At 38.1% G+C, this 25688-nt stretch overlaps 2 protein-coding genes across 3 annotated transcripts; both read left to right on the top strand.

Annotated features, from left to right (window-relative positions):
- Nucleotides 1-2715: 2715 nt before the first annotated feature.
- LOC308688285 (uncharacterized protein) lies at nt 2716-11526 on the top strand. Of its 2 annotated transcripts, XM_081361252.1 has the most exons (8): nt 2716-3048; nt 3596-3689; nt 3769-4391; nt 6584-6701; nt 6777-6867; nt 7783-8230; nt 8851-9056; nt 9356-11526. In XM_081361252.1, the coding sequence occupies exons 6-7, from the start codon at nt 7961-7963 to the stop codon at nt 9046-9048; spliced, it is 468 nt and encodes a 155-aa protein (XP_081217378.1). In that variant the 5' UTR covers nt 2716-3048; nt 3596-3689; nt 3769-4391; nt 6584-6701; nt 6777-6867; nt 7783-7960; the 3' UTR covers nt 9049-9056; nt 9356-11526. The 2 variants fall into 2 exon arrangements, with proteins under 2 accessions (XP_081217378.1, XP_081217377.1); XM_081361251.1 differs by having other exon boundaries at nt 3769-6701.
- A 1727-nt stretch (nt 11527-13253) lies between these two features.
- LOC308688230 (proteasome subunit beta type-7-like) lies at nt 13254-23281 on the top strand. The gene is made up of 8 exons (XM_081361170.1): nt 13254-13489; nt 14698-14791; nt 15002-15099; nt 15213-15353; nt 15553-15668; nt 15748-15806; nt 16180-16331; nt 22456-23281. Exons 1-8 carry the CDS (start codon nt 13431-13433, stop codon nt 22565-22567), a joined length of 831 nt encoding a protein of 276 aa, XP_081217296.1. The 5' UTR covers nt 13254-13430; the 3' UTR covers nt 22568-23281.
- Nucleotides 23282-25688: the final 2407 nt, after the last annotated feature.

Here is a 25688-nt window from a genome sequence, read left to right as displayed (position 1 = left end):
CATTCAGATTTATAGACACGCACAGGTTGACAAGGACCAGTCCGTGCCTACTCTTACAGAGCCCTGGTTTGTTCTGTCTAATCATCTCATCTGTTTGTTTTCAGGTTTTTCTACCCATCCTTTATCACTGAAATATTTTACAAATCAATCGGTTCTTTTAAGAACCTGTTTCTTTTTCCTCCTCTCTCTCTCTTTCTCTATTTCTCTCTTTCCCGTTTTGTATTTCTTTGTGCTTTTACTTTATCCTTCAATTATTTCTATTTAAAAACATCTACAAATGGCATCAGAGTCATTAAAACAATTTAATGAATGGCTGGAAGCAGCAAAAACCATGGCTGATGAGTTGGAAACCCAAAAAGTAAAGTTTTTCATTGTTCATTATACATATTTCATTATTTCTCTATCATGGTATTTACCTAAATTTAAAAGAAAATGCCTCTGCAAATGCTTCCCCCAAATGTATAATTTAGTTTTTACTTTCAGACTAAAAAGAAAAGGAAAAAAAAGGGAACTGAAGTCTCCAATGTTTCCTGGAGGAAGAGAGACCAGCATGGGTACGTCCTACCACAACGTGTTCAGAAGAGTCGATCTGGTCAGTAAAATACACTGCATACTGTTGTTCACAAGTGTCTCAGCTTTTGGTCAGCAGTGATGTTTTCTATATCATTACATGTTGTATTTGCAGTTAAAGCTGCCGGCACTAGGGTGATCTCAGAGGTCGAGGAGCTGCAAATTAATGATATTACGCAAGAGGTGCCAAGTCTTGGTAAGCATATTGAATTAAAAGCCTAAATAATTTCAGCTTTTATATTTAAATTTAAAATGTCACATATAGGCAACTGTAAAATTATGTAATTCCCATTTACATCATGCATATGAAGTGACAAAGCCATATAAGAAATTGCTAATTTGCTTTATTAAAAGGCATCATTGCAACTGGCTTTTTCCTTATTATTATTATTTATTTATTATTAATTTAGATCAATCAGAGGCTAAAAAACTGCTGATGCTGTTGTCCGGTGCTTAGACTGTGTCCCCTCAGGAAATCAGTGTTTCTGTTCATCATGTGACACCGAGATCCACAGAAAAACTGTTTTCCATGATAGGGAAGCGATGTTTGATGGTTTTTTAAAACCCATTCCACCAACATCCGTAGTGGTGGCTGATGAAAGTGGCCAATATCAACTCCGTGAACAAGGCATGTTCAGATAATGTAGTAGGTGCCCTCTGCAGTTTCCTTTAACTGAATCTTTTGTTGAGTAAATGTGTAGACATTACTGATATTACTTTCTGAAGTTTGATTTACTGCAGTGTGTGTGCTTCCAGTTCCTCCACCGATACAAATCTGTTCCTGTGGTCCAAACCAAGACTTCACAGTTATCCCAGGAAAGCAGACCGTATTGGTGACTATCAACGGCATGTCTTGTCACTTCCTTCTACCTTTTTATATCCGACCAGATGAAGTCAAGCATAATAATGGCTGACTATATTCTTTTGTCCTGTGCTGTACAAATACTGGTCAAATAGTAAACACATGTTTGTTTTAAGGTCCACACAACCTGTGTCTGCCGTGTATAAGCTGTCCACTTTGTTCTTCCAGATGGACTCCTGGGATTAGTGACTTGCTTCAATACAGACACTGGCCAGCAACCACCAGCTGCCAAATGCTGTTTAAGTTTGATCTGTTCACATCATTTGAGCAGATGAAATTAGCCAGCCCAGCTTTATCCCAACAAGCATTTCTCAGAACGCTTGAACATCGATGTCTTTGCACTGGTCGGGTAAGGACTGTTTTTATTTCCAAAGTTTTTAAATTCCAGACTTCAAAATCTTTTATTAACCAAAATAATACCATCCTTCTTTCCAGACGGGTAGTATTTGTGGTGATACCTTCTTCCACAGAGTCTTTCGGGAGTTTGCCTTCTGCAGTTTTAAGAGAGAAGATCTGTGCCTGATGGAGCCTTTAAATGCCCACATGCACACCAGACACGCTGGCTATATCTGCAGATGCTAATAGAAAACATCACTTCAAGAAATCCAAAGGGTAAGTGTAATCTTCTTTTCTTTTCTTTTTTTAATGTGGATATAGGGTGGTGCAGTGGTGTTTGTGTGTCCATGCTGCATCTCTCCTGTCACCCAGTGCTAGATGCGATGGGCTCTAGACCCCCCATGCCATGACCCTCTGAAGGAAAAGCAAGTATAGCTATTGGTTGAATGGTTACTGATAGTTATTTATAGAGAAACTGTACTTTACCTTATTTCTGTAAAAAATAACAATCATTTTGTGGCATCTAAACATATTTCTTTAAAGGGTTAGTTCACCCAAAAATGAAAATTCTGTCAGTAATTACTCACCCTCATGTTGTTCCAACCGCGTAAGACCTTCGTTCATCTTCGGAACACAAATTAAGATATTTTTGATGAAATCTGAGCCATATCTGAATCCTCCATAGGCTGCTAGTGTGACCGAAACTTGCTGGCCCAGAAAAGTTATTAAAGAGATCGTTAATATAGTCCAAGTGACTCCAGTGGCTCAATCTTAAGTATATCAAGTGACGAGAATACTTTTTGTGCGCAAAAACAAACAAAAATAACGACTTTGTTCCACTATTCATTTCCTTCTCTCTGGACCTGTAGTTGGTTTGCGTAGTGTTTTTGCGCAGCGCGTCCGTGTTACACGTCACCACGTAGGCTTACTATTGGCCGACGCGCATCATGTGTGTGATGCGTGATTACGTGGAACACGGACGCGCAGCGCAAAAACACTACGAGGCCCAGAGCGAAGGAAATGAAAAGTAGAATAAAGTCGTTATTTTTGTTTGTTTTTGCGCACAAAAAGTATTCTCGTCGCTTGATATACTTAAGATTGAGCCACTGGAGTCACTTGGACTATATTAACGATCTCTTTAATAACTTTTCTGGGCCAGCAAGTTTCGGTCACACTAGCAGCCTATGGAGGATTCAGATATGGCTCAGATTTCATCAAAAATATCTTAATTTGTGTTCCGAAGATGAACGAAGGTCTTACGCGGTTGGAACAACATGAGGGTGAGTAATTACTGACAGAATTTTCATTTTTGGGTGAACTAACCCTTTAACATAATTTTCTTTGGCTCTAGTCATTATATAATTTTACTTTTATTTGAAATTCATGGAAAGTAACAAAATGTGTCAAATGTGTGATTGCTTCACATTCAAACGTAAATGCTTTTACAATTTAAAGAGTGTTTTCAAAGATATAGCACTGTTTTAAACAAGCTTGTTATATGACAGCAATCTGGTCAATTGTTCAGGATCTTTTTCTCCCTTCTGTAGCCTGAAGACACAAACACAAATAAAGATTTAGTTATTTATTTTTGTACTTTAAACAGTATGTTTTTTACTTCTTACACGAGTTAATTCCACATTACAGCATTCATTTCCACAGGACAAACACAAGCTGATTCTCTAAACACAGTGTTCCAGATCAAATGTGATTCATACAGACTAAAATGTGTGGCACCTTTGTGGTTAATTGTCATATTAATTTAGGTGAATGCAACATTTAATCATTATTATGTAATTGTGTTGGAGATGAATTCCTCTTATTTAACAGGACAGACGAACCATCTCTTTTTGATGGACTGTTCATCGCACAAGATGCCAAAGTATCTGCCTTTGTTGACCACATTAGAAGCCAGATGTTAAGTGTAAGGATTTCTTTAACTCTTTTTAATTGAATGTTTTCTTGTCCTGGGATTACATGTAACATATTGTTTCTACTTTCAGAGGACAGGTCATGATGTCTGCGGACCGGCAACATTTCCAGCAGGCAGAGAAATAGCACAGAAGTCCAGGGCCAAGGTGGATGAAGAGGGCCTTGAAATAGCTGTGTGCAGACATGAGTCTCGCTGCAAGGCTTGAGCCTCTACCGTGGTGAAATATATGCCGACCCAATGTTCCTGCAGAAGGAGCCGGCACACGCTGCAAATGACACACTCTTTTGTAAGGACATTGCTTGCAGGGAGATAGCCATTGCCAAATGATAACTGAAGTTTTTACTGCTGTTTTACCTTTATTAATATATGCCATGCATGGGAATAACACCATGACTAGCTAAAAATCACACATTTTTTTATATTATGGAATTAGAAAATTAATATGGCTACTTCCTTATCAGTACTGATATGACAAATTACCATACATATGACTACATACTGTAGTGTTACAGGAATTGTACTAGTCACGTAGATCCTGGTTTGTCTCCTTACCAGTTTTGGTAGTTTTCCCTTTACAGGCACTGGCCTTGTTTGGAAAAGATGGCAGAAAAGTTATCCGAGCTCCAACCACTTCCCATGATGAAGCCTTTTCTGTCTGTAATGCATGCCAAGGCTCACACTGGCAAATGTGAGGTACTGTGTGTGAGTTAAGGTTATGTTTGAATGTTTTAATGAGGTTCTAAATTAACTTTTTTGATCATCAGCCAATGTGGCTGGTAACTTTCTAAAGTTACCAGCCAATCAGAATATCCACTAGCCAAATATTTTTTTTTTTTTTTTTTGAGTAGGCTACATGTGGCAATCCTGACAATACATGATGACATCATTTTCATTTCATTCTCTCGCAGCTAGTAACTTCACGAGCGTGTCTTTTCCGCTCCGTGTGTGCGCCGTTCTCTTCCGTGTGTGTGTGTGTGTGTGTGTCGGCGCGCTGCGCTCTCTGCTCTGTTCTGCTCTGTTCTGCTCTGTCGTTAACGGCCCAAATGCTCGAATCATGTACCGATCAGCGATCACGCACTGGAAAAGCGTGAAATTTAGAGGTGGATAAACACACTTAGAGGTGGGTAAACGGCGTTTAAGTGCGTTTAGCCTCCACTACATCCCTGCATGTAACGTTAAAGGGATAGTTCACTTTGAAATTAATTTTTGATATGTTTTAGCTTACCTCGAGGACATCCAAGATGTAGGTGTCTTTGTTTCCGCAGTAGTTTCAATTTTGATATTTTTAGGTCAAACCGTTCTTGTCTGTCAGTCATGTAATGCAGGTCTGTGGTCACTGTCTCAAAACACAAGCACAGAGTCCAAATTACAGTTTTTACCAACTGCTTACACACAAAATCTTTTCATGTCACACGATTTTTGAAACCTCTCACTCAAAGTGCAAAACTACATGCCAAATCTTTAAAACCATAAGCTATTTCTCAGCCTTTGACTCAGTTTTCAATTGCATAAAACACTTTTTTCAAAACACTACACTCAATTATCTTCCTAAAACACAAAAATCTATCAAGAAGTGACTTGCTTTCCTTTTCCAAACACAACCAATCAAAATGTTACACTTATTCACCAGGTCACACAGACACACTCCTCATATGTGCAAACACTAATTGCTTAACTGATCACTAACCAATCACTGCTTTACTGTAGTATAGGCCTAAATAGGTCAAAGGTCAGATGATCTGTTTTGAACAATGGATTCCTGGGACCCCCCGGGATATACTTTTGGTTTACAGTACATACATATGTTTATGGTTTTGTTGTATAGTACTGTAAACAACAATAATGTTAGACCTAATAAATATTTTCTGTTTCTACATTGCATTTGGTGTTTACAGTGTGCTTGTAACTTGAACTTGTACTTTCACTGTAGAACATTGTATTGAAATGTAGATATAAGCCTATGAAAGACCAAAGAGCTTTAGATTTAGAACAGCAGTGTTTACATGCTATATACAAAAATTTACTATTATGAAAGAAGTGTTTGCCATTTGATGCAAATGCATCATTCTGACTTATGTTTATGGCATTTTGAATGCAGTGTTGCATTTTGAAGGAGATGTGAGGCATTTTGCATTTTGTGTGTGCAGTTTTGAGAATTGTGTGTAGAGTTTTGAAAAAAGGAGACTTAGTTTTGAAAACGTGTGTAAGCAATTGGTAAAAACTGTAAAACAATTCCCCATCGTCCAAATGAAACAATTCCCCATCATAAGTACACATTGATGGCCTAAGACACGAAACGAGCGGTTTGTGTGAGAAAACGAACAGTATTTATATCGTTTTTAGCTCTTGAAAACAGCACAAGTCCAAATGATCTGACGGCGCGGGCGGGTATAGATGTATACTTAGATGTCGCCTTGGCTACGGTTTCGTTCCAATGAACTGCAGTAGCCAACTAATGAGCTGATGAGTAACATCAAGTGTGTCATATAAGAGAGATATACAACATGTGTAGTGCTGCGTATCCTCAAGGACAAGTTTAAAACCACTTATTTAGTGTCTGTGTGTGTTGGGGGTGTGTGTGTGTGTGTGTATATGCTTATGAACTTTTTAAACATAGTTAGCATTACTATCAGTGATCACACTGGTACAACAGTACTGGTCATTCTGGTTTAACAGCAGGGTTGTTTGCAGGATTTGCTTCCTGATCCCGTCCAAAAGTTCTGACTGCACAATTGCAGTTGTGAAAGCTTTTCCTTCATTGTTATCCTACCTCAGAACATTTTATATTTTCAAAATTTGCTCATGGCACCAAATTCAACTGATGATACACAAACTAATAAATAAGATGTGAATGATAAAGGTCTTGGTCTTCTTCTTGGGAGCAGGTTAGGTGGGGCGGGAGAAGCCAGGAGGGAGCAGGAAACACTGTTGGTGAAGAGCTGGAACAGGTCAATAGCTTCCTTTCAAGGGCAGCTCTTACTACAAACTACAGGACCAAGTCAGGTAAAGGGTTAACCAGTGTGTTTGACACACAATGCTAGATTGTACAATTGATTTGATCTTATTGTTTTTTTATAGGCAGAGGAGATATGATTACTGTACTTGCCATGGGATGAACAATAGGAAGGTGGAGAGTCTCCACAAGACACTGGCGAAAAGATTAGTCAAAGTAAGAAGCCTAGACCGCACGTTAAGGTGTTTCCTGGGCCCTCGAGACACTATGATTATCTTCTTCTCAGAGAAGATATTTTTCCACTTTTTCTAATTAAATTCATGATTTTTATGAAGCTACAATGAAATGACAGCATAATAAAATATATTCTGACAGGATTTGGTCTCAGAGGAGGGGTTCTGACTGAAATAAGTGGATAAATTACTTCAGAAAATAAATTTTTCAAATTAAATTCATGATTTTTATAAAGTTCAGTCACAACCTCCTCAGAGAAGGGGGTTCTGACTGAACAAGTTATTTTTTTAAAGGTCCCATTTTGTCAAAATTGAAATTTCCTGGCTTTTTTTCATAATAACAGAGCTCTAGGGGCTATGTAACTACCATATAAGTTTCAAAACAATCAAACCACAGACAAATGCACACAGTCTGCATAAAGTAGCTGTGCCTTTTCACAAGCCATTGTGACTTCCGTATAAATGTGATGTCAGAACTACTCAGTCACCACCCCTACCAATGGTGGGTCACTCAGAGAACAACAGGCCAATCAGAAGAGAGGCTCATGAATATTAAGTAGACAGGGCAAACTCGACCTGTTCTTGGCAGAGCTCCTGAGAAAGGAGCTGTAAAATATATATTGAGATGGTTTTTGGTGCTTATACAGCAAATATATATTCTCCAGGAAATAAAAAACCTAAAATAAAACTTCAGAAAGATGTATGGAACCTTAAAAGTATTTTTTTTTTCACTTCAAATAAATAAACAGTAGCGTTTTATTTTTGGATGAACCATTCTTTCAAAACTCAACACAATTTCCTTCAAAATATTGCTTTGACTTTAATTTTATGAACAAAAAGTAAATAATATTTGCCAGAGTATTCACATGTACCTTTCTCTGCCTTTTCTTCTCGTCAGCATGGCAACTCCAACATCTCCGGCAGCATTTCTGCGTTGCAAGTGCGTTGCAATGAGGTTGAACCAGCGAGCCCTCAACTTCACAAAAGGAGGAAAGATTACAATTAATAGGCTTAAAACAGAATCTTTAAGTGCTTTAAGCGATGGGACACAGATAAAAACTATATAAATAAAAAAGATGGGTTTACCCAAGAGTTCGAGGAGGGGGTTAGCTATATTTTACAACAATACACCCTGTCCAATGCATTTGGACAGATGCATTTGTTTGTTGGCCACAAAGGTTGGCCCTGGAACCCTGAAATTTAAAACTGTTCCACTGGAGATCACAGAGGAGGTGGAGAATCAGGCCAAACATGCCCTGTGTCCGTCTTCTCCCGTGATGAGTGGTGAAGAAGCGGACATCTTCTCGAAGGGTGGATACCTCAGCCTCCAGGGGAAGATCATGGAAGTGAGTAAATCTTCTATCCGTCTAATACATTTTGCAGTGTTAAACTAATTCTTTAAGCTTTTAACCTAATATAATTTACTAACTTGACAGCATACATCCTCATCATCCAGTTCCAAGTTGCCTAAAACAGAAATTTTTAGAAAAATGAACAGTGATAATGACCGTGTTCTGCAATACCTGTGGCAAATTCAATTATATTGCTAATTTTGTATATTTGAGCTGAATAGTCTAAAAAATATACTAAATACATTACAACATTGTATTATATTTATTTTGAAATAGTTTGTGTATCTAATGGGTGATTCAAAGTTATAAGAAAATTCGCAGGACATAACAGTTGAGTATATTGACACCATATACGCTTTTTCACCCCCAGATTTACTATCTATCTCTCTATCTGACCGTCTTCATCTGTCTGTCACTATGGCACTGTGATTTAAACACACGTTCAGGAAATCTCAACACTCCATAATTTGGATTTTTTCACTTATTTGTAAAACAAATCATGTAATTAACAAATTGAATAAAAAAAAATCTAAATGTGCAATGTTGAGGAAATCCAGGAACAAAAATAAGAAACAGAACTGTATTATGCTCACCCATGAATTGAATTTTTCCAGTTGCGTGGCGTGAGGATGACACACACTAATGTCCCCGTTCTGGACATTCAGCTGCAGTGTGGAGGAAAGTTGTTTGAGGTGTCGCTGTGGAGGGATGAGGCACTGACTGACATCTACGTGGGTGATGAGGTGGTGATTACTCACCTTCATCCCTGCATCATCCACAACGGGCGAGGAAAATTCCACTCCTCACCCTAACTGTGAAGGTACATAATGTACAACACTACTGCTGCCATAGTATACACTGAAACAGAGTAAAATATGCATTTTGGAGTTGTAAACCTACCTTTCAATTTATAAGTATCACATGAACAAAATCATAACTGTTCAGATTATCAGCAATATTGTAATCTGATAATAATGCAAGTGTGTTTTTTTTAATACAACAGGTCAATAAACAAGAATTTAATATACAGAAAAGCTAAATTGTACAAAAAGAAATACTTACAGTGAGGTGTTTCAGTACTAATACAATGAAACTCACCATAATGGTTTGTTTCCACAGATTCCTGAGGGGCAGGTCCAGGAGACAGAGGCGGACATCATCGGCATCTCTGAGGTCAAAGACACCTGCCACTTCCTCAGCAGTGAGTCGGTGGTGTACATAATTCCAGTCACCATCTTCTCTGGGAATCCTGATGACCTCATCACCAAGCTGCCGATGAAAGTTGTCCTCAGGCACATCAACAGACGGGTGCTTCAGATCCGTGCCGTGAATGAGACGGAGACCTCATCAGATTAGCCAGCACCCTCATCCCTTTTTCCACTTTTTTTTTTTCTAAGACTTCTACTTTAAATTGTTCTTGTTTAGTTTCTATAGTTTGTTCCAAACAACAACACTTTATTAAAGATAATAAAATATAATTTTACATGTTTCAAAGTGTTGTCTTCTCTATCATCCATATATTTTTGACAGCAATGCATACCCTCTAATTACCTGCAGAAAAGGTACACTGTTTTACTGTTGTGTTGTGATGCAAGGTTCTCATCTTGGATCTGAGGTGTGACCAGCCACTCGTGGACTTTAGTCACCCATTTGAATGCAACACTGGGAGAAAAGAAACAGAAAATTACAATCTTCAAGTTACACAAGTGTGAAATTACACAAAAATAATGCAAAACCCATTAATTGAGATCAACAAACTCATACATTTGTCATGCGTTTAACAGGATGTAGTCCCTGTGTTTCCCATTAACTAAACCTTGATGTTATAGACTACACAGAGAGCAGCCGATCTTGAGAGTCTCAAGCAGGAGTTGAACATCTCTATGGAGGATGCAGATCGGTGTGTGTGTGATGGCAAGCAATGGGCAGCCACTGGTGTGTAATATAGTCGCTGGTGTGTACATTTCCATATATACTTATCTACATTTTTGCTGTGATACTGTGTTTTCTGTAATGGTCGACTTTGCTTATTTCTGGTTTTCAAGAGAGACACAGGACTCACAGTAGCAGGAAGAGCTCCAGAGTGAAATCCATGAGATTATTTATTCCATCCGAAGAAAGAAGCATGATCCGTATCGACAAAATGGTATTTCAACTTGCATTTTGTAATTGTTATTTTTTTTCTAATGTTTTTTTTCTTTAAACTTGCAGACAGCAACCAAACAAGGCAACGCAAATGGAGAAGACTTGGTGAGCTCAAAAAGACCCTCAGAGAGAAGATAGTGCTGTACAACACCATTCCTGGCTGTGAAGAGAAAACTGACACCGAAGCAGCGTGCAGTCTCTCTGATGACTTTATTCTGCCTTGGGAAGCACAAGGAGATGCTAATTAATGTGTTTTATTTTTGTGCTGTTTTGAATTCACAAAACTCAGTTGATTGTTAATACAAGTAATAACACTCAGCAATTTAACACTGCCACCCAGTAAAAAAGGTGCAACATACAGTAAAGAATAACACATTATATATTCTGTTGCTCTCTGAAAAATGATCTGTAATGTTCCCATATGAAGACATAGGGCCAGTTGTTCAAAGGTAAGCTGATTGGATTTTGGTTATCGGATTGGATCAGATCTTGAAAATGGGTTGTTCAAAAGGGAAAGAAGGAATCTGAAATCAGATTAGATCACGCAATCCAATCCTAGTTTTAATCTGGATCAAACCTTCAGTTTGTGTTGTTCAAAACTTGTCAGTAGGATTTGGATAACTTTGATCCAAAAAAACAGGATCATCCTGATCCCAACAGGATTTCAAGGTGGATTCCAGGAAGAAAATGTAGTAAAACTTTAAAATTGGTCAAATAATACATTTGTATAATTTAGTGTATACACTTTTATTTATATTTTGCACTTGACTTGTGTAACCGTTTTAACAGTGATAAAGTAGACATAGGCGACCAATTAAGCTATTCAGTATAGTATAGTAAAGTAAAAATAAAATAAAAATGATCTTGTCCCCATGAAATAATCACCCAAACAGATTTCAATAACAAACAAAAATAATATATTTCATTTTTCTGTCATTCATCTCCATATATTAATTTCAAAGAAACAATCATCAGAGATGAAGAAGAACCCTGAACATTCTTTATTTTGTTAACTATTGGACATTTAGCCATTTTATTTTTTTTTAAGATGTTTTCAAAATATCCACAATGTATTTGTTAATGTATGTATGTGTGTTTTATTTGTTGTGGCTCAGATGAGGGGTCATAAAAGAAATTATGAATGGAAGTGGATGTTTGTGTTATTTCTGTGTTTTGTCTCAAAGTAAGAAACACTTACAGTGACCCCATGTTGGCTCTTCTGCCTGTTCTTCACATCGCTGCTAGCCCACATTGTGATATGTTGTCCCATTTAGAGCACTGGTAATCCGGATTTGGTAATCTTGAAAACTGTGTATCTGGATCAGGGTGATCCAGTCCAATGTTGCTTTGAAAAACCGGCATAAAAGTAAGACGGATCACCTGATCCTGAACAAGAAAAAATGGGATTTCCAAATCCGGATAATTTTGATCCAGATTAAATGTTTTGAACAACTGGCCCATAGTGATAATCTGATAGTTATTGTTACTCCTGTAACACACACTCTATACTAGTAGTGGTCATCACTTTTCTTTTATATATAAGAGCTGCAATAGCCAAACACATTTAAGAAGAAAACCATATCTATTCTGAAATGGCAAAATCCAACCCAAGCATGAAATAACTCTGCCTACCAATTAGATATCCTTTCAATATGTCTTTAATAATAATAAAAAATCTTAATACTGGGATGAGCATTTCTTTATCTTTCTGTTATATTGTAGTGTGATGTTTCAGTTGTTGTCAATTATGTGTATTGGCTGCATTATTATATGCATACTTAAGGGATGATACAGTTAGGATATTGTTATATTACAGTTTTTCTCGATTGTTTACGCACATTTTCTGAAAGCATGCCTCATATTCTCAGAACTCTACACACAAATCCAAAAACACACACACAATGGGCAAAACCCCTCAATTCTCCTGCAAAATGAAACTTTACATTCAAAACAATGTTATTTCTTCTCAAATGACACACACAAACCATCATATGAATAGACATTTATAAGAACCAGTTGAACACTGATGTGCTCAGTGTAAAACACTATGGTGAATGGAAAACACTTCTTCTCCATTCATCATAATGATTTAGGCCTTTTTTTTTTTCTCAGTGTTACACTTTCTACAGACAGTACATACATAAGTGTGTTGTTAAATATTTGAGAATATTGTTTTTATACTCAGAACACACAAATACATGGTAACAAATATATTTTATTTTTCCCACAAAAACAATGTACACAGTGTACATCCCAACCAACACAAAGTTGTACATACAGTACAGTGGTCTACATACAAAACAACAGAAGAATTTACTGTATACAGTTACAGTAAAAAAAAAAAAAAAATCCAGTGTTGTCATCCTTTGCTCCATTGAAGAGCTCACCTGTGGCCCTTTCATGCTAAAGCTCTGATTGCTAATTGTAAAACTGTGTGACGGGTGTTTGCCCATGTGATGAGTCAGTGTGTGGATCTGAATGGCAGTGTGTTCCTTGTGAAAACAAGATATTTTCTGCATGAAAATTGTGCCAAAAGCAGAGAATTGTGTGTAGTGTTTTGAAAAAAGTGTGTTTTAGATCTGCAATCTGAGTGTAAAGCAGGAATTGTACTTGTAGTTTAGCAGAATTGGTTCAGGGGGTTGGTGAATGAGTTACATGTTGTGCTCATTGTGTCTCAAGTACCAGAATTTGTGTGTAAACAATTGAGAAAAACTGTAAATTGGCCAGATTAAATAGATCAATAATAGAATAAAACTTTCTTACAAGAAAATAGACTTACCTATTTGTATGCACAAATAGGCCTAACCCCTAACCGTTCGGTTAGAGTAACTGCTTCATTCGACTGAATGGCCTAGAGAAGCGATCATGTGTCAGAAGTGAAAGTGAAAGAAGGAACTTCTGCAGTTTGGGGCGTTAAAAGTGCCGACGCACCGACTCTTTGTGTAAAGCTGAAGCGAGTAAACGTTCAAAAGCGGTGATCAGAAAGAGCTTTACCCAAAGCTGAGTGTTAGAGCCATACTTTACATATTATACAGTGTGCAGGTGAAAGATGCTGCACACATCGACAAAGACGCCGACCGGAGGATTCTCTTTTGAGAACACACGCAGGTGAGACATCTATAACAACATGATCAAGACGTAAACAATAAATAATATGATCAAGACATTACTACAATTTACATTGATTGCCAAGCGCTAATATGCTGACGAAGCCAAAACGATTGCAAAACATCAAAGTGTTTTGACACATGAATGAGTATGGGAGCGCGGGGCACAACCTAACGCGGGGTTAGTTGTAACACGCTTGTTTTAAATACTTCCGCACATGCTAGGATGACGGAACTTTGTTTATTTACTAGTTGCCATATCAACAACACTATATAGAAAAAAAAAATCCGCCAAAATTATTTTCTTTTTGGAAGATAGGGCCTATTCATAGACATTTATTAAACCATAGCAAAAGTAAATTTCTTACTTAAGTTAATTTTTCATCTCTATTTTTTTGTGTTTATTTAAAATAAGACAAATCTAATATTATTTTAATCTCCAAGATGTTATTTAACAGTTGAGATAGTTCTTTAATGCTTCGCTAACTAGCAGAAGACACTAGCAGGGTTTAAATCCCAGTTGTGCAGGCGGGGGCATGTTGTCACACTGCGTTAGAAATATGCTATTATATTCTATACTTTTATTAATTTTATTGAGAAAACGTGAGAAAAGGGTGAATAAAGACTGAGAGTCAATGTCCAGAAATTACTAATTATTTATTTGTTTTGAACTATGTTGTATAGCTGTGTTTTCATGTGTTCGTGGTCAAAACTCAAAAATGAGTTTATATTTAATTATTAAAAATTGCCATTATTTTATATGAAAAAGTTTTTTAATTGTATTTTATTTAGAAAATATTTTAGTTTGTTTTGTATATATTTTTTTATTAGATCAGATAACATTTTAAGCTGCCATATGTCATGTTACAATGTGCCCCTCACATGTTATGTACCCCACCTATGGGGCATGTTGTCACATTTCACTTCCATTTTTCAGGCTATATCAAGAAAAAAGTATATACTGTATTAATAAAACAAAAACACATAATTGTACTAGACATGTGGGAAATTAATGTGGGGAAAAATAAATACTCTGAACCATAAGTAGATTTACACAAACTGAGAAAGTCCAAAAGCGTTAGGTTGTCCCCCGCTCTCCCCTAAACATGGCCTACTCCTAAAACAACATAATAGTAACAAAAAGTAGGCCTAACTTAATAATGCCATATCTTTTAATTGTATTGTATCTGTTTGTTTATTCATTTATAGAAATGCTGTTCTGGAAGCAAATTTATCAGAGAAGGGTTACAGTGCACCAAACGCCAGGAAGACTGGCACCACCATTGCTGGCCTGATATTCAAAGTCTGTTTTGACGCTGCAAAAGCATGATTTGTGTTGTTAATTACTGATTAAATATTTATAATTTAAGTCTATGTTGTAATTCATTTCCATATCATTTAAGTCTATATTGTAATTCAAGTAATTGCAAATAAACTTAGCTATATTAAATTAATATGATGGTATGTAATATTTAGTTATAATAAACCAAAAAATAAATGGATTCTATTTTAGGATGGAGTGATTTTAGGTGCAGACACCAGAGCCACGGATGATATGGTCGTAGCTGATAAAAACTGCATGAAAATCCACTACATAGCTCCCAAAATCTAGTGAGTGAATCTTTTGGTTGCTCATCATCATAGTTCAAGTCTCTATCTAAACTAAATTTTATAGTGCCTGTTTTTATTGTTTTCTTTTTCTTTGGTTCTTCTTACCACAATAGCTGTTGTGGTGCGGGTGTTGCTGCTGATGCTGAGGTCACTACTCAGATGATGTCTTCAAATGTAGAACTGCATTCGCTGAGCACAGGACGACCTCCTCTTGTGGCCATGGTGACCCGACAGCTCAAACAGATGCTGTTCAGGTGAAAGTGTCATAGTCGTTCAATCTGATTTAAGTGATTAAGGCAAAGTGATTGATACATCAAAATACATCATTCTTTCTTTATTTAAGATATTGCTCACTAGTTAACTGATAATATTAGTGTATCTTAAAGAGCTATTTAAATATATATTATCCAGGTCCAGGACTAGGGCTGACTGTTTCCCTTTTTTTTTTTGTAGGTATCAGGGGCACATTGGTTCTTCTCTAATTGTGGGAGGTGTGGATATTAACGGCCCACAGCTCTATAGCGTCTACCCTCATGGTTCCTATGATAAGCTTCCTTTCCTTACCATGGGTACTTTATCCCCTTTATTTGAATGAACACAATCAAACATGTTTTTTCTGCACTTATTTATCAAAACTATATATTACAGGGTCTGGAGCAGCTGCTGCCATTTCTGTATTTGAAGATCGTTACAAGCCAAATATGGAGGTCAGACAACTGTTAAGACATTCTTATTGATATTTTCCAACATGGTATTGTATATGCTGTTATTGCAGTTACATTTGCATTTTAACTAGGGGTCTACGGACCCCTGAGGGCCCTTCAAAAGGGAAGTTGCTTGACGCTCGAGAACAGACCTCATTGGTCCCTGCAGAAGCTCAATGAATGATCCTCAATCATTCTCGTGTGTCAAGCAAGCATGTTTGATCTTACTTTTACCAAATTCAATCTGACATTTATTTTTATTCTTTGCTTCTTACCCTCAATGTAATCTTTATTGTTGAATCCCACTTCCCAAACACACGTTCTGTATTTGTTCTTGTCAATTCCACACCTACATAAACGCTTGGGAAATGTAAAGCTAGAGGAAGGAAAGCAGCTGGTGAGAGATGCCATCACTGCAGGCATCTTCTGTGACCTTGGTTCTGGCAGCAATGTAGACCTATGTGTGATCACAGAGAAAGCTGTGGATTATCTGAGGGGATATGACCAGCCTGTTCAGAAAGGACTGAGGTACGATGAATGTGGAAGTGTAATGTGGAAGAATGCAGTAACATTAATTCTTCATCATTTTAAAATGAGAATTTGTTTCAATGTATCCATTTTCCTGGGTTTTCCAGAAAGCAGGGTTACTCCGAACTCTTGGTTGATTACATTTATTATTATTTTTGTTGGCCAACCCAGAAGTTAGCATCACCCTGGTTCCCTCAACAAAAACTCAATAGGACATTTTCATTGGCTTTTTTGTATTATTGCAGAAAATAAGCTCTGTGAAAAAAAAAAAAAGAAGATTCTTACACTTTTTGTTCATCATGATAATCTTCACAAATTAACAACTTTTAAATCTGAAGCCTATAAATACAATTGCCAGAAGGCTATAAACAAACTACACCACATCGCAGGACCTCAGCTTCACCATCACTAGCTTCCAACACATTGACAATTTCCAACTAGCGAGTAGATGATTTTTCCAGTACAGTGTGATGACATTTAATGTCCCTGACAACCTTTGTAGTCCCATTCACAAAGCCACTTGTTAGCAATGCCTTTTTCAAGACAAGTAAAAACTTTTTAAAAAATTGCAATGATAACCCTAATCCCTAACCCTAGCCACAGACCTTATTTCTGGCAAAAAAAAACAAAACTTTAAAAATCTATTGACTTCAGGACGGTGGAACCAGAAGTGCTAAAATGCTAACTCATTTCTGGGTTTTGGTCTACAAAATGTCATCCCTTCAGCACTCTCTATTCACTTACTTGACTTCCTGCTCAGCTACTGTTCGGACGCTCTTGCCTACTGCTCCGCGCTTTGCTCTATCGCTTTTACATTTTATCTCCTATTTTTTTTATATTTTATTTCCTTTATTTTATTTCCTTTTATCAACTAATTTTAACTTCAGCAAATCAGCACAGTGCTCATACGAAAAAGTTTGGATTACTACAAAAACTGAGAATTCTTTTACCCGACCAGCTTACATTCCGGGAAAGGAAAACAAAACTGCCTACAAGGATAAGAGAAAATGCCTCTTCTGGAATCTACTTGCTGCACTAACTGCCACAGACTTTTACAAAGGATTGCAGTTCTTGAAACAAAGTTACTAACGGGACCACCAAACCAGACGGAGCACACAACAGAGCCTCGTCATGGACACCCTCAGCATACCGGTGAGTCCCATGAAACTAGTGCTCCTCGACAGGTAGAGAAACAAGCCGATCGACTTACTAATCGATGGCACAAACAGGGAGCGAGACCAAAAGGCACTCGAGACATCAGATTGTCACGAGCAACACATATTGCCGCAGTAGCATCCTCTACCCCAGATACAGCTCTGACAAGGATTGCAAACACTGGCCTCCTACCACCGCCTATACATCTTGAGAACAGTTTTGAAGTGCTAATGAATGTAAATGAGGAATCCCCAAATGTGATGAATGTGATCGAACACAGACTGAATGGGCCCGTAGCTAACACTGATGCTAACTGGCGCTCAAGGTCGAGCAGACAGCGGCACTCAGCTCAGAGCGCAGCCGAGCCCAGGACTCTGATAGTGGGGGACTCCATAATCAGAAACATTACCGGCAGGGATACAACTACGTGCTGCCTTCCACAAGCAACAACTTCTGATGTAAACAGGGAACTTCAGAACATTCTGAGGAAACATAAGTGTGCAAATCGACTCATCATACATGTGGGGAAGAATGATATTCATAAAGAGCAGTCAGAACTCCTTAAGAAGGATTTCAATGAACTTTTTGAAACACTTAAAAGACTGAAAGTTCAAACATTCATCAGTGGACCTCTCCCAGCAAGAGGAACAAACAGGTTTTCACGGTTGCTTGGGCTAAATACATGGCTGCAAAAAACCTGCAATATAAAAGGAGTGAACTTCATTGACAATTTCAATCTTTTCTGGAGTCAGAGACAACTTTTTCATCGGGATGGCCATCACCCAAACAAACTTGGTTCAAGAGTGTTAAAGGACAACATCTACTTCTCCATCAATCATCCTTCTGCAGTGTGTGCCAATAAACTCAATCTGAACAGCACACACACACCTGGACACAGTATGAATGACCACGGAACTTCACTTCAGCAGCAAAATGGACATGATAACACCACTCCGCCACAACAACCTGTGCTCACGGACACAATCTCAGCTGAGCCCTGCCCACAGAGCTCACCACAGACAGACATATCAGAACTGCTTGAAGATTCAACTCCCAAGGACGACTTCCTGGAAAACAGCCAGGGAAGCCAGGTCAGCATATCACAACCTCCTATAACACCAGAGCAACAGCCCCTTTCACCAGATACACTCTCTCTCTCCCCAGCAACTCCACTTTTGTGCTTCTCACAGAAAATGGAAGAACTGGTGTATGCTGGAACCAGACTATCCCACTCTTTTGCTGCAAGCCTCCAGATACCAACCAAAAAAAGACAGGCACCGCAACCACCCGCACCAAAGCCTGCACCAAAGCCTGCGGGCCCAGCTCGCCCTCCCCCTCCTGTGAGAGCTCTTCGGCCTCTGCCACAACGCCAGGGCCCACACCCTCCTCCATCTGCTCGAGGTGAACCAAAAACAACTGATACCAGCTCTCAGTGATGTGTGTCGGGTCCCCGTTTTGATAACAGTAACTTTCTCAAATGTTTACAAAACAAACGGGAACCCAGTGTGCCTGTATCTTTCTCTATTGCTGTTTTATTACAAGATAGAAAGTCTAAGGCCTTCAATAGCCGTACAGCAAACCCAACTAATCTGATGCCTATTACACGTCAAACTAATATTGCTGTGGGGAAAAGTAAGTCTGTTAAGTTAGCACTTTTAAACATTCGCTCACTTAAAAATAAATCACTTCTAGTCAACGACTTAATAACCACAAACAACCTGGATTTTATGCTTCTAACTGAAACCTGGCTTGAAGACAGCTGCAGTGCAACAGTCCTCAATGAAGCAGCCCCTCCGAACTTTACTTTTATGAGTGTCTGCAGAGCTGTTAAGAGAGGTGGGGGTCTAGCTGCTCTTTTTAAAGATGTCTATCAATGTAAGCAAATATCACTTGGGAATTACCCGTCTTTCGAATATCTGGGTATTGTGTTAAAAGGTGCTCCACGCATTTTACTTATCATTATTTACAGGCCTCCAAAATACTCTCCAGCCTTTGCTGAGGATTTTACAGAACTGTTATCAGCAATTACATCAGAGTTTGACTGTTTTGCCATTGCTGGAGATTTTAACATCCACATAGATAGTGCAGAAAACAACATGGCTAAAGAAATCAAAACTGTTTTAAAAACTTTTGACCTGACTCAGCATGTTCATGGACCCACACACAATCGTGGACACACTCTAGATTTACTTATCAGTAAGGGTCTAAACATTTCATCGATTGTTATTAAGGATGTAGCACTGTCTGATCATTTCTGTATTTTCTTTGATATATTGATCTCTCCTGCCACTGAAGCTAGATCTGTGTCTGTCAAGAAGAGATGCTTAAATGAGAACACTAGTGTACTATTTATGAAGGCCATATCTTTAACACCAAGCATATGTGCAGACTCTATTGATTTTCTCCTTGATTCTTTTAACTCAAAAGTTAAAAGTGTAATTGATGATATTGCTCCTGTTAAAGTCAGGAAGAAGAATGGCAGACAAAAAGCACCTTGGAGAAACTCAACAGCAGTGCAAAATATGAAAAGACAATGCAGAAAAGCAGAGCGCATGTGGCGGAAGACAAAACTTGTAGTCCATTATAACATCTACAAAGACAGCCTTCATGCTTTTAATAGGGAACTAGGCAAAGCTAGACAGACTTTCTTCTCAAATATTATAAACAGTAATTTAAACAACACACGCACTCTTTTTGCTACTGTAGAGAGACTGACAAACCCCCCAAGCCAGATTCCCAGTGAAATGCTCTCAGACAACAAGTGCAGTGAGTTTGCTTCTTTCTTCTCTGAGAAAATCAATAATATCAGAAAGGTGATCAGCACATCCTTGAGTTGCCCTGGGGTCAGACAGATCAAACCGCCTGAGAAAGTAGTTACTATGTCTGATTTCAAAGAAATTGATGGCAAAATTTTGGAAGAAACAGTACAGCACCTTAAAACATCAACCTGCGCTCTTGACACACTTCCCACATCATTTTTCAAAAGTGTGTTAAACAGTTTAGAAGCAGAGCTCCTAGAAGTGGTAAATGCCTCACTTCTCTCTGGGAGTTTTCCAAACTCCCTGAAAACTGCAGTTGTCAAGCCCCTCCTGAAAAAGAGCAATCTGGATAAGACCATATTAAGCAACTATAGACCGATCTCAAATCTTCCTTTCATAGGCAAGATCATTGAAAAAGTTGTCTTCAATCAGCTGAACAAATTCCTATGCTCGAATGGATACTTTGACAATTTTCAATCTGGTTTCCGACCACACCACAGCACAGAGACGGCGCTCATTAAGATAATAAACGATATTCGCTTAAATACTGATTCAGGCAAATTATCGGTGCTGGTACTACTCGACCTCAGTGCTGCATTTGACACTGTCGATCATAACATACTTCTTGACAGGCTGGAAAACTGGGTGGGGCTTTCTGGGATAGTCCTAAAATGGTTCAGGTCATACTTTGATGGGAGAGGTTATTATGTGAGTATAGGAGACCATAAGTCTGAGTGGACATCCATGACATGCGGAGTCCCTCAAGGCTCAATTCTGGCGCCACTCCTGTTCAACCTGTATATGCTCCCAATGAGCCAAATAATGAGAAAGAACCAAATTGCTTACCACAGCTATGCAGACGACACACAGCTCTACTTAGCCCTATCGCCTAACGATTACAGCCCCATTGACTCCCTGTGCCAATGCATTGATGAAGTCAACAGTTGGATGTGTCAAAACTTTCTTCAGTTAAACAAAGACAAAACTGAAGTCATTGCGTTTGGAAACAAAGATGAAGTTCTCAAGGTGAATGCATACCTTCACTCTAGGGGTCAAACAACTAAACATCAAGTCAGGAATCTTGGTGTGACACTAGAGTCAGACCTTAGTTTCAGTAGTCATGTCAAAGCAATAACTAAATCAGCATACTATCATCTGAAAAACATTGCAAGAATTAGATGCTTTGTTTCCAGACAAGACTTAGAGAAACTTGTGCATGCTTTCATCACCAGCAGGGTGGATTATTGTAATGGACTCCTCACTGGCCTTCCCAAAAAGACCATAAGACAGTTGCAGCTCATACAGAATGCTTCCGCCAGGATTCTGAGCAGAACCAGAAAATATGAACATATCACACCAGTCCTCAGGTCTTTACACTGGCTCCCAGTTAAATTTAGGATTGATTTTAAAGTATTATTACTAGTATATAAATCATTCAATGGCCTTGGACCTCAATATATTGCAGATATGCTCACTGAATATAAACCCAACAGATCACTCAGATCACTAGGATCACATCAGCTAGAAATACCAAGGGTTCACTCTAAGCATGGCGAGTCTGCTTTTAGCTATTATGCCAGCCGCAGCTGGAACCAGCTTCCAGAAGAAATCAGATGTGCTCCTACAGTAGTCACTTTCAAATCCAGACTCAAAACACATCTGTTTAGCTATGCATTTACTGAATGAGCACTGTGCCAATGTTCGTCCGACTATCTGTACTGTATTTTATTTTTTATTTTTCTAAACTGTTTTAATTATTCTTATTTCTTTTTATTATTTTAATTTCTTCTATGTAAAGCACTTTGAATTGCCATTGTGTATGAAATGTGCTATATAAATAAACTTGCCTTGCCTTGCCTTGCCTTGCCTTGTGAACTATTCTATGTCATTTTTTAGTAAACATAGGGCCAGATTTTTGGGGTTAAAAAAAAACACTGTCAGGATTTACTAAAGACAATAAATTTGTTGACATTTTTAATAAAACCGAATGTTAAGGTTTCATTATAATACTATATATTGCTATATATTTACTTGTATATATATTTACCACGTAAACTTATGCACGACCTGCTTTCTGGAATATACCCCTAATCAACTCTCATCCTGATCAATCCTCTTTTAATAACCTTCTGAGTTTACAACTGCACATATTTATTCATAAAATCTCTTAACATTCAAAAACATTTTCTCTCTTTCTTCTAAATCACCAGGGAGGGTACCTACAGATACAAGCCAGGCACTACTGCTGTGCTCACAAAAACAGTTATTCCATTACCACTGGATGTTGTGGATGAATCTGTTCAAGTGATGGACACTGAATGAGAATATATTCGCAATTCTTTACACTCTTTCCTTCACTCTTTAGGAAATAAGGTATATGTGAATAGGTTTCCTTTCTGGATAAAAATGGAAAACTATATTTTTCATAATTTTAGAACTAAGTAGCCATACGCTTTAGGACTTTCCATGTATTCAGTAATTTGCATTTGAGCTACTCAAGACTGTTTTGCAAAATGCATAATATTAAAAAGTGTGTTTCCTTACCTTTCCTTAACTCATCAGACATAAATAGTCCATTCAATAAAATTTAAGATTAAAAAATGAAAGATTGTCATTTTTGTTGTATTTTTTTTTTAATGATCAAGCTAAATATTCATTTGTTGGATACAAAGGCAATATTAACCATAAATATTTGTATCGTCTTATAAGAGCTTTACAACCAGATATTTCAGCATGATGGGAAATTGATTACTACTACACTGTTCACAGCAAAGTGAGCAGACATATTTATACATATTTGTATTTATATATTTACAAACTCATGAAGAAACAAACTGCATGCCTTTTAAATATTTTAAGTTAGTGAAAGCATGAGAATTATTCTTGGTCACAATTGTTACGGTGGGGAACTATAAATCAGTCAGTTAAAAATGTATCAGTTGCTGAATAAGACCCATTATAAAGTTGCAATATTTTATTGTAAAAATATTGTACTTTTTTTTAATAAAATGCAATTATGTAAGAGCATCATAAATCAAGAATAAATATAAAAAGTATAATTTAATTTTTACATTGTTAATACTGAGAGAACGAGCAGAGAGAGAGAGAGAGAGAGAGAGAGAGAGAGAGAGAGAGAGACTTTGACTTTTAACATCTCTTTAATTACAATCTATACCACAACTGTATACTCCTTTAACACATTTCTACATTAAAGGGGCTATGTGTAGGTTTTTACTTAAAAAATCTTTAAGATAGAGTTTTCATTTGTACATGTATGAGCCAACATGATGTAATAAAAATAATGACACCTTGACTGTCCACCACGGTTGCCTCTATCAGCCTGTAGGCTCAATTGTGTGTGGAGGAGTCGGGCCCGAATCGGCGCGTTCTCGTCTACTTGGGCTTACATCCGTACGGCACGGCAGCCATTATTAGTAAGCAGCGGCAATCGGTATTGTTTTCAAATGGAAAATGACTTACGCAATGCTCCTTTAATATTAAATAGCATATCCAGATAAAAAAAAGTCATAAAAAGAATAAAACATAAAAAAAAAGTTTCTTTTACAGCAATACATTGCATCCTCCCTCTTCGTTGGGTTTACATAAAACATTTTCAATCCCCCATAAGTAGAAGAAAGAATCGGTATCATTCACCAGTTCATAATACTTATACTCCATAACCAGCCTACTCTTTACCAGAGCTCTGAACATGTCCAAAGGGTCATTTTCGCTATTCAACTGCATTTTTCTCTTTCTTGTCAGCCAGATAGCCATTTTTGCCATACCAAATAAAACATTTATCAAGACACTTTTGCTTTTATTTGAGGTGCAAAAATAAAAAAACTATTTGTAAAAATGAAACCAAAATCATGACTCAGGTCTTTTAACACACCCATAATTCCTGCTAGCCTGAAACATTCAATAAATATATGAGACACTGTTTCTGGTAGCCCACAAAACAAACACTCTTCTCCTTGCAAAGGATTTAGATGAACTTTATAACGGTTTGTTGCTAAAATCCAATGAGAAATCCTCCATTGCAAATCTCCACTTCTTTTCTCGATTGGTTTCTTATACAACGTCCTCCAACATCCTTTCGGAGAGGCCCCTGATTCAAATAAATTAGTCCATTTGGTCTCTGGAAGATCTTGCAATGCTCTTAAATTTAAGTATTTTACACAAACAAGATAAAAAACCTTCTTAGATATTGTGTCAAAGAGACTAATCTCAGGTGTTGTAAAAGACAGTAATCTTCATCCCCCTCCTGCCAGTCTCCTACATTTACACCCACCCTGATGCTGGGGAATACGGTCTCAACCGTTTCTGCTTGCACAGGTACAGTACAAAACTCCTGCATCTCAGATAATAATCTTTCAACAATCCTAACAGAATGAACACCAATCTTCAAGGCCAGTGTTTCTGCAGAAATCCATTTGTCCCTCTGCCGAAGATGGCATATTTTACATATTCCTGCTTTAACCAAGCTTGCGCAAACACCTTTAGATTTTAACATCTCACTGGAAAAAAGCGGATTATAAATCAAAGGTTCCCTTTCGTAAAGGGAACTCCCGCTGCATCGATACTCGATACTTTGGGGAATGCCCTCGGCATGACGCGTCTGAAGTCTGTAATGGAACTATTCCAATCTTGATTGGTGCTCGTCACTCGTGACGTTGCATGTGACGGTGATCCGGAAGCTATAAAAGGACAACGGAACATAGCCGTATCAGCTTTCTGTCTTCAGCAAGCGTTCTGTGTGACTGTATTGTCTTATTTGGTGTTGTTTGTCTATCTCAATATATATATGGCGAATATAGAGAAACGACTCAGGCGGTGTGCGTCCCCTTGCTCGCGCTATCTGAGCGAGGGTGACACGCACTCGTTTTGTGTTGTTTGTCTGGGAGTGGAGCATGCACGGGCAGTGCTTGAGGGCGCTGTCTGTGCAAACTGTTTTCAGCTATCTATGAGAGAGCTCCGCTCCCGTTTGAGCTTGTTCGATCAATCAGATCAGGCTCGCGTTTCCAGTGCATCAGGTCCCGCGTCTGTTGAGGCAGCGCGCCGCTTGTATGCATGGGATTCGCACGTGGAGCTGGCAGATAACACTGAGACGGTTGCGACCCTTTCTCAGTGTTTATTAACCAGCTCCACTGGTCTCGCGCACGGTTCGGAAGCCCGCGATGCGGCTTCTTCCGACCGTGTTAAAGACACAGCGTTTGATTTATCTGGCTCCGAGGGGTTAGATATTATCAACAATGAATCACGTGGATATGGGGATTCGCCACCCCATATTCCCGTTATTGAGGAATTGCTGGAGGTTGTGACCAGGGCAGTGGTTAAATTAAATGTTGAATGGCCATATAATAAGCAGGAAGCGACTAAGAAAAATAAAATGGATGAGCGCTTCCTGCAGACCCAGTCACAATCTTTGTGTCAGAGCCTTCCC

This window comes from Scardinius erythrophthalmus, assembly GCF_964197995.2.
Source record: "Scardinius erythrophthalmus genome assembly, chromosome: 1".
NCBI lineage: Eukaryota > Metazoa > Chordata > Actinopteri > Cypriniformes > Leuciscidae > Scardinius > Scardinius erythrophthalmus.
The sequence above is the reverse complement of the archived record's forward strand: the minus strand, read 5'-3'. Positions and strand labels throughout refer to the sequence as shown.

Coding starts and splice junctions, on each gene's coding strand:
- LOC308688285 (XM_081361252.1), top strand. CDS start 7,961: ATGGGTTTACCCAAGAGTTCGAGGAGGGGGTTAGCTATATTTTACAAC. Junction 8,231..8,850: donor TCCAGGGGAAGATCATGGAA/GTGAGTAAATCT, acceptor GAATTTTTCCAG/TTGCGTGGCGTGAGGATGAC.
- LOC308688230 (XM_081361170.1), top strand. CDS start 13,431: ATGCTGCACACATCGACAAAGACGCCGACCGGAGGATTCTCTTTTGAG. Junction 15,807..16,179: donor GTTACAAGCCAAATATGGAG/GTCAGACAACTG, acceptor GGAAATGTAAAG/CTAGAGGAAGGAAAGCAGCT. Junction 16,332..22,455: donor CCTGTTCAGAAAGGACTGAG/GTACGATGAATG, acceptor CTAAATCACCAG/GGAGGGTACCTACAGATACA.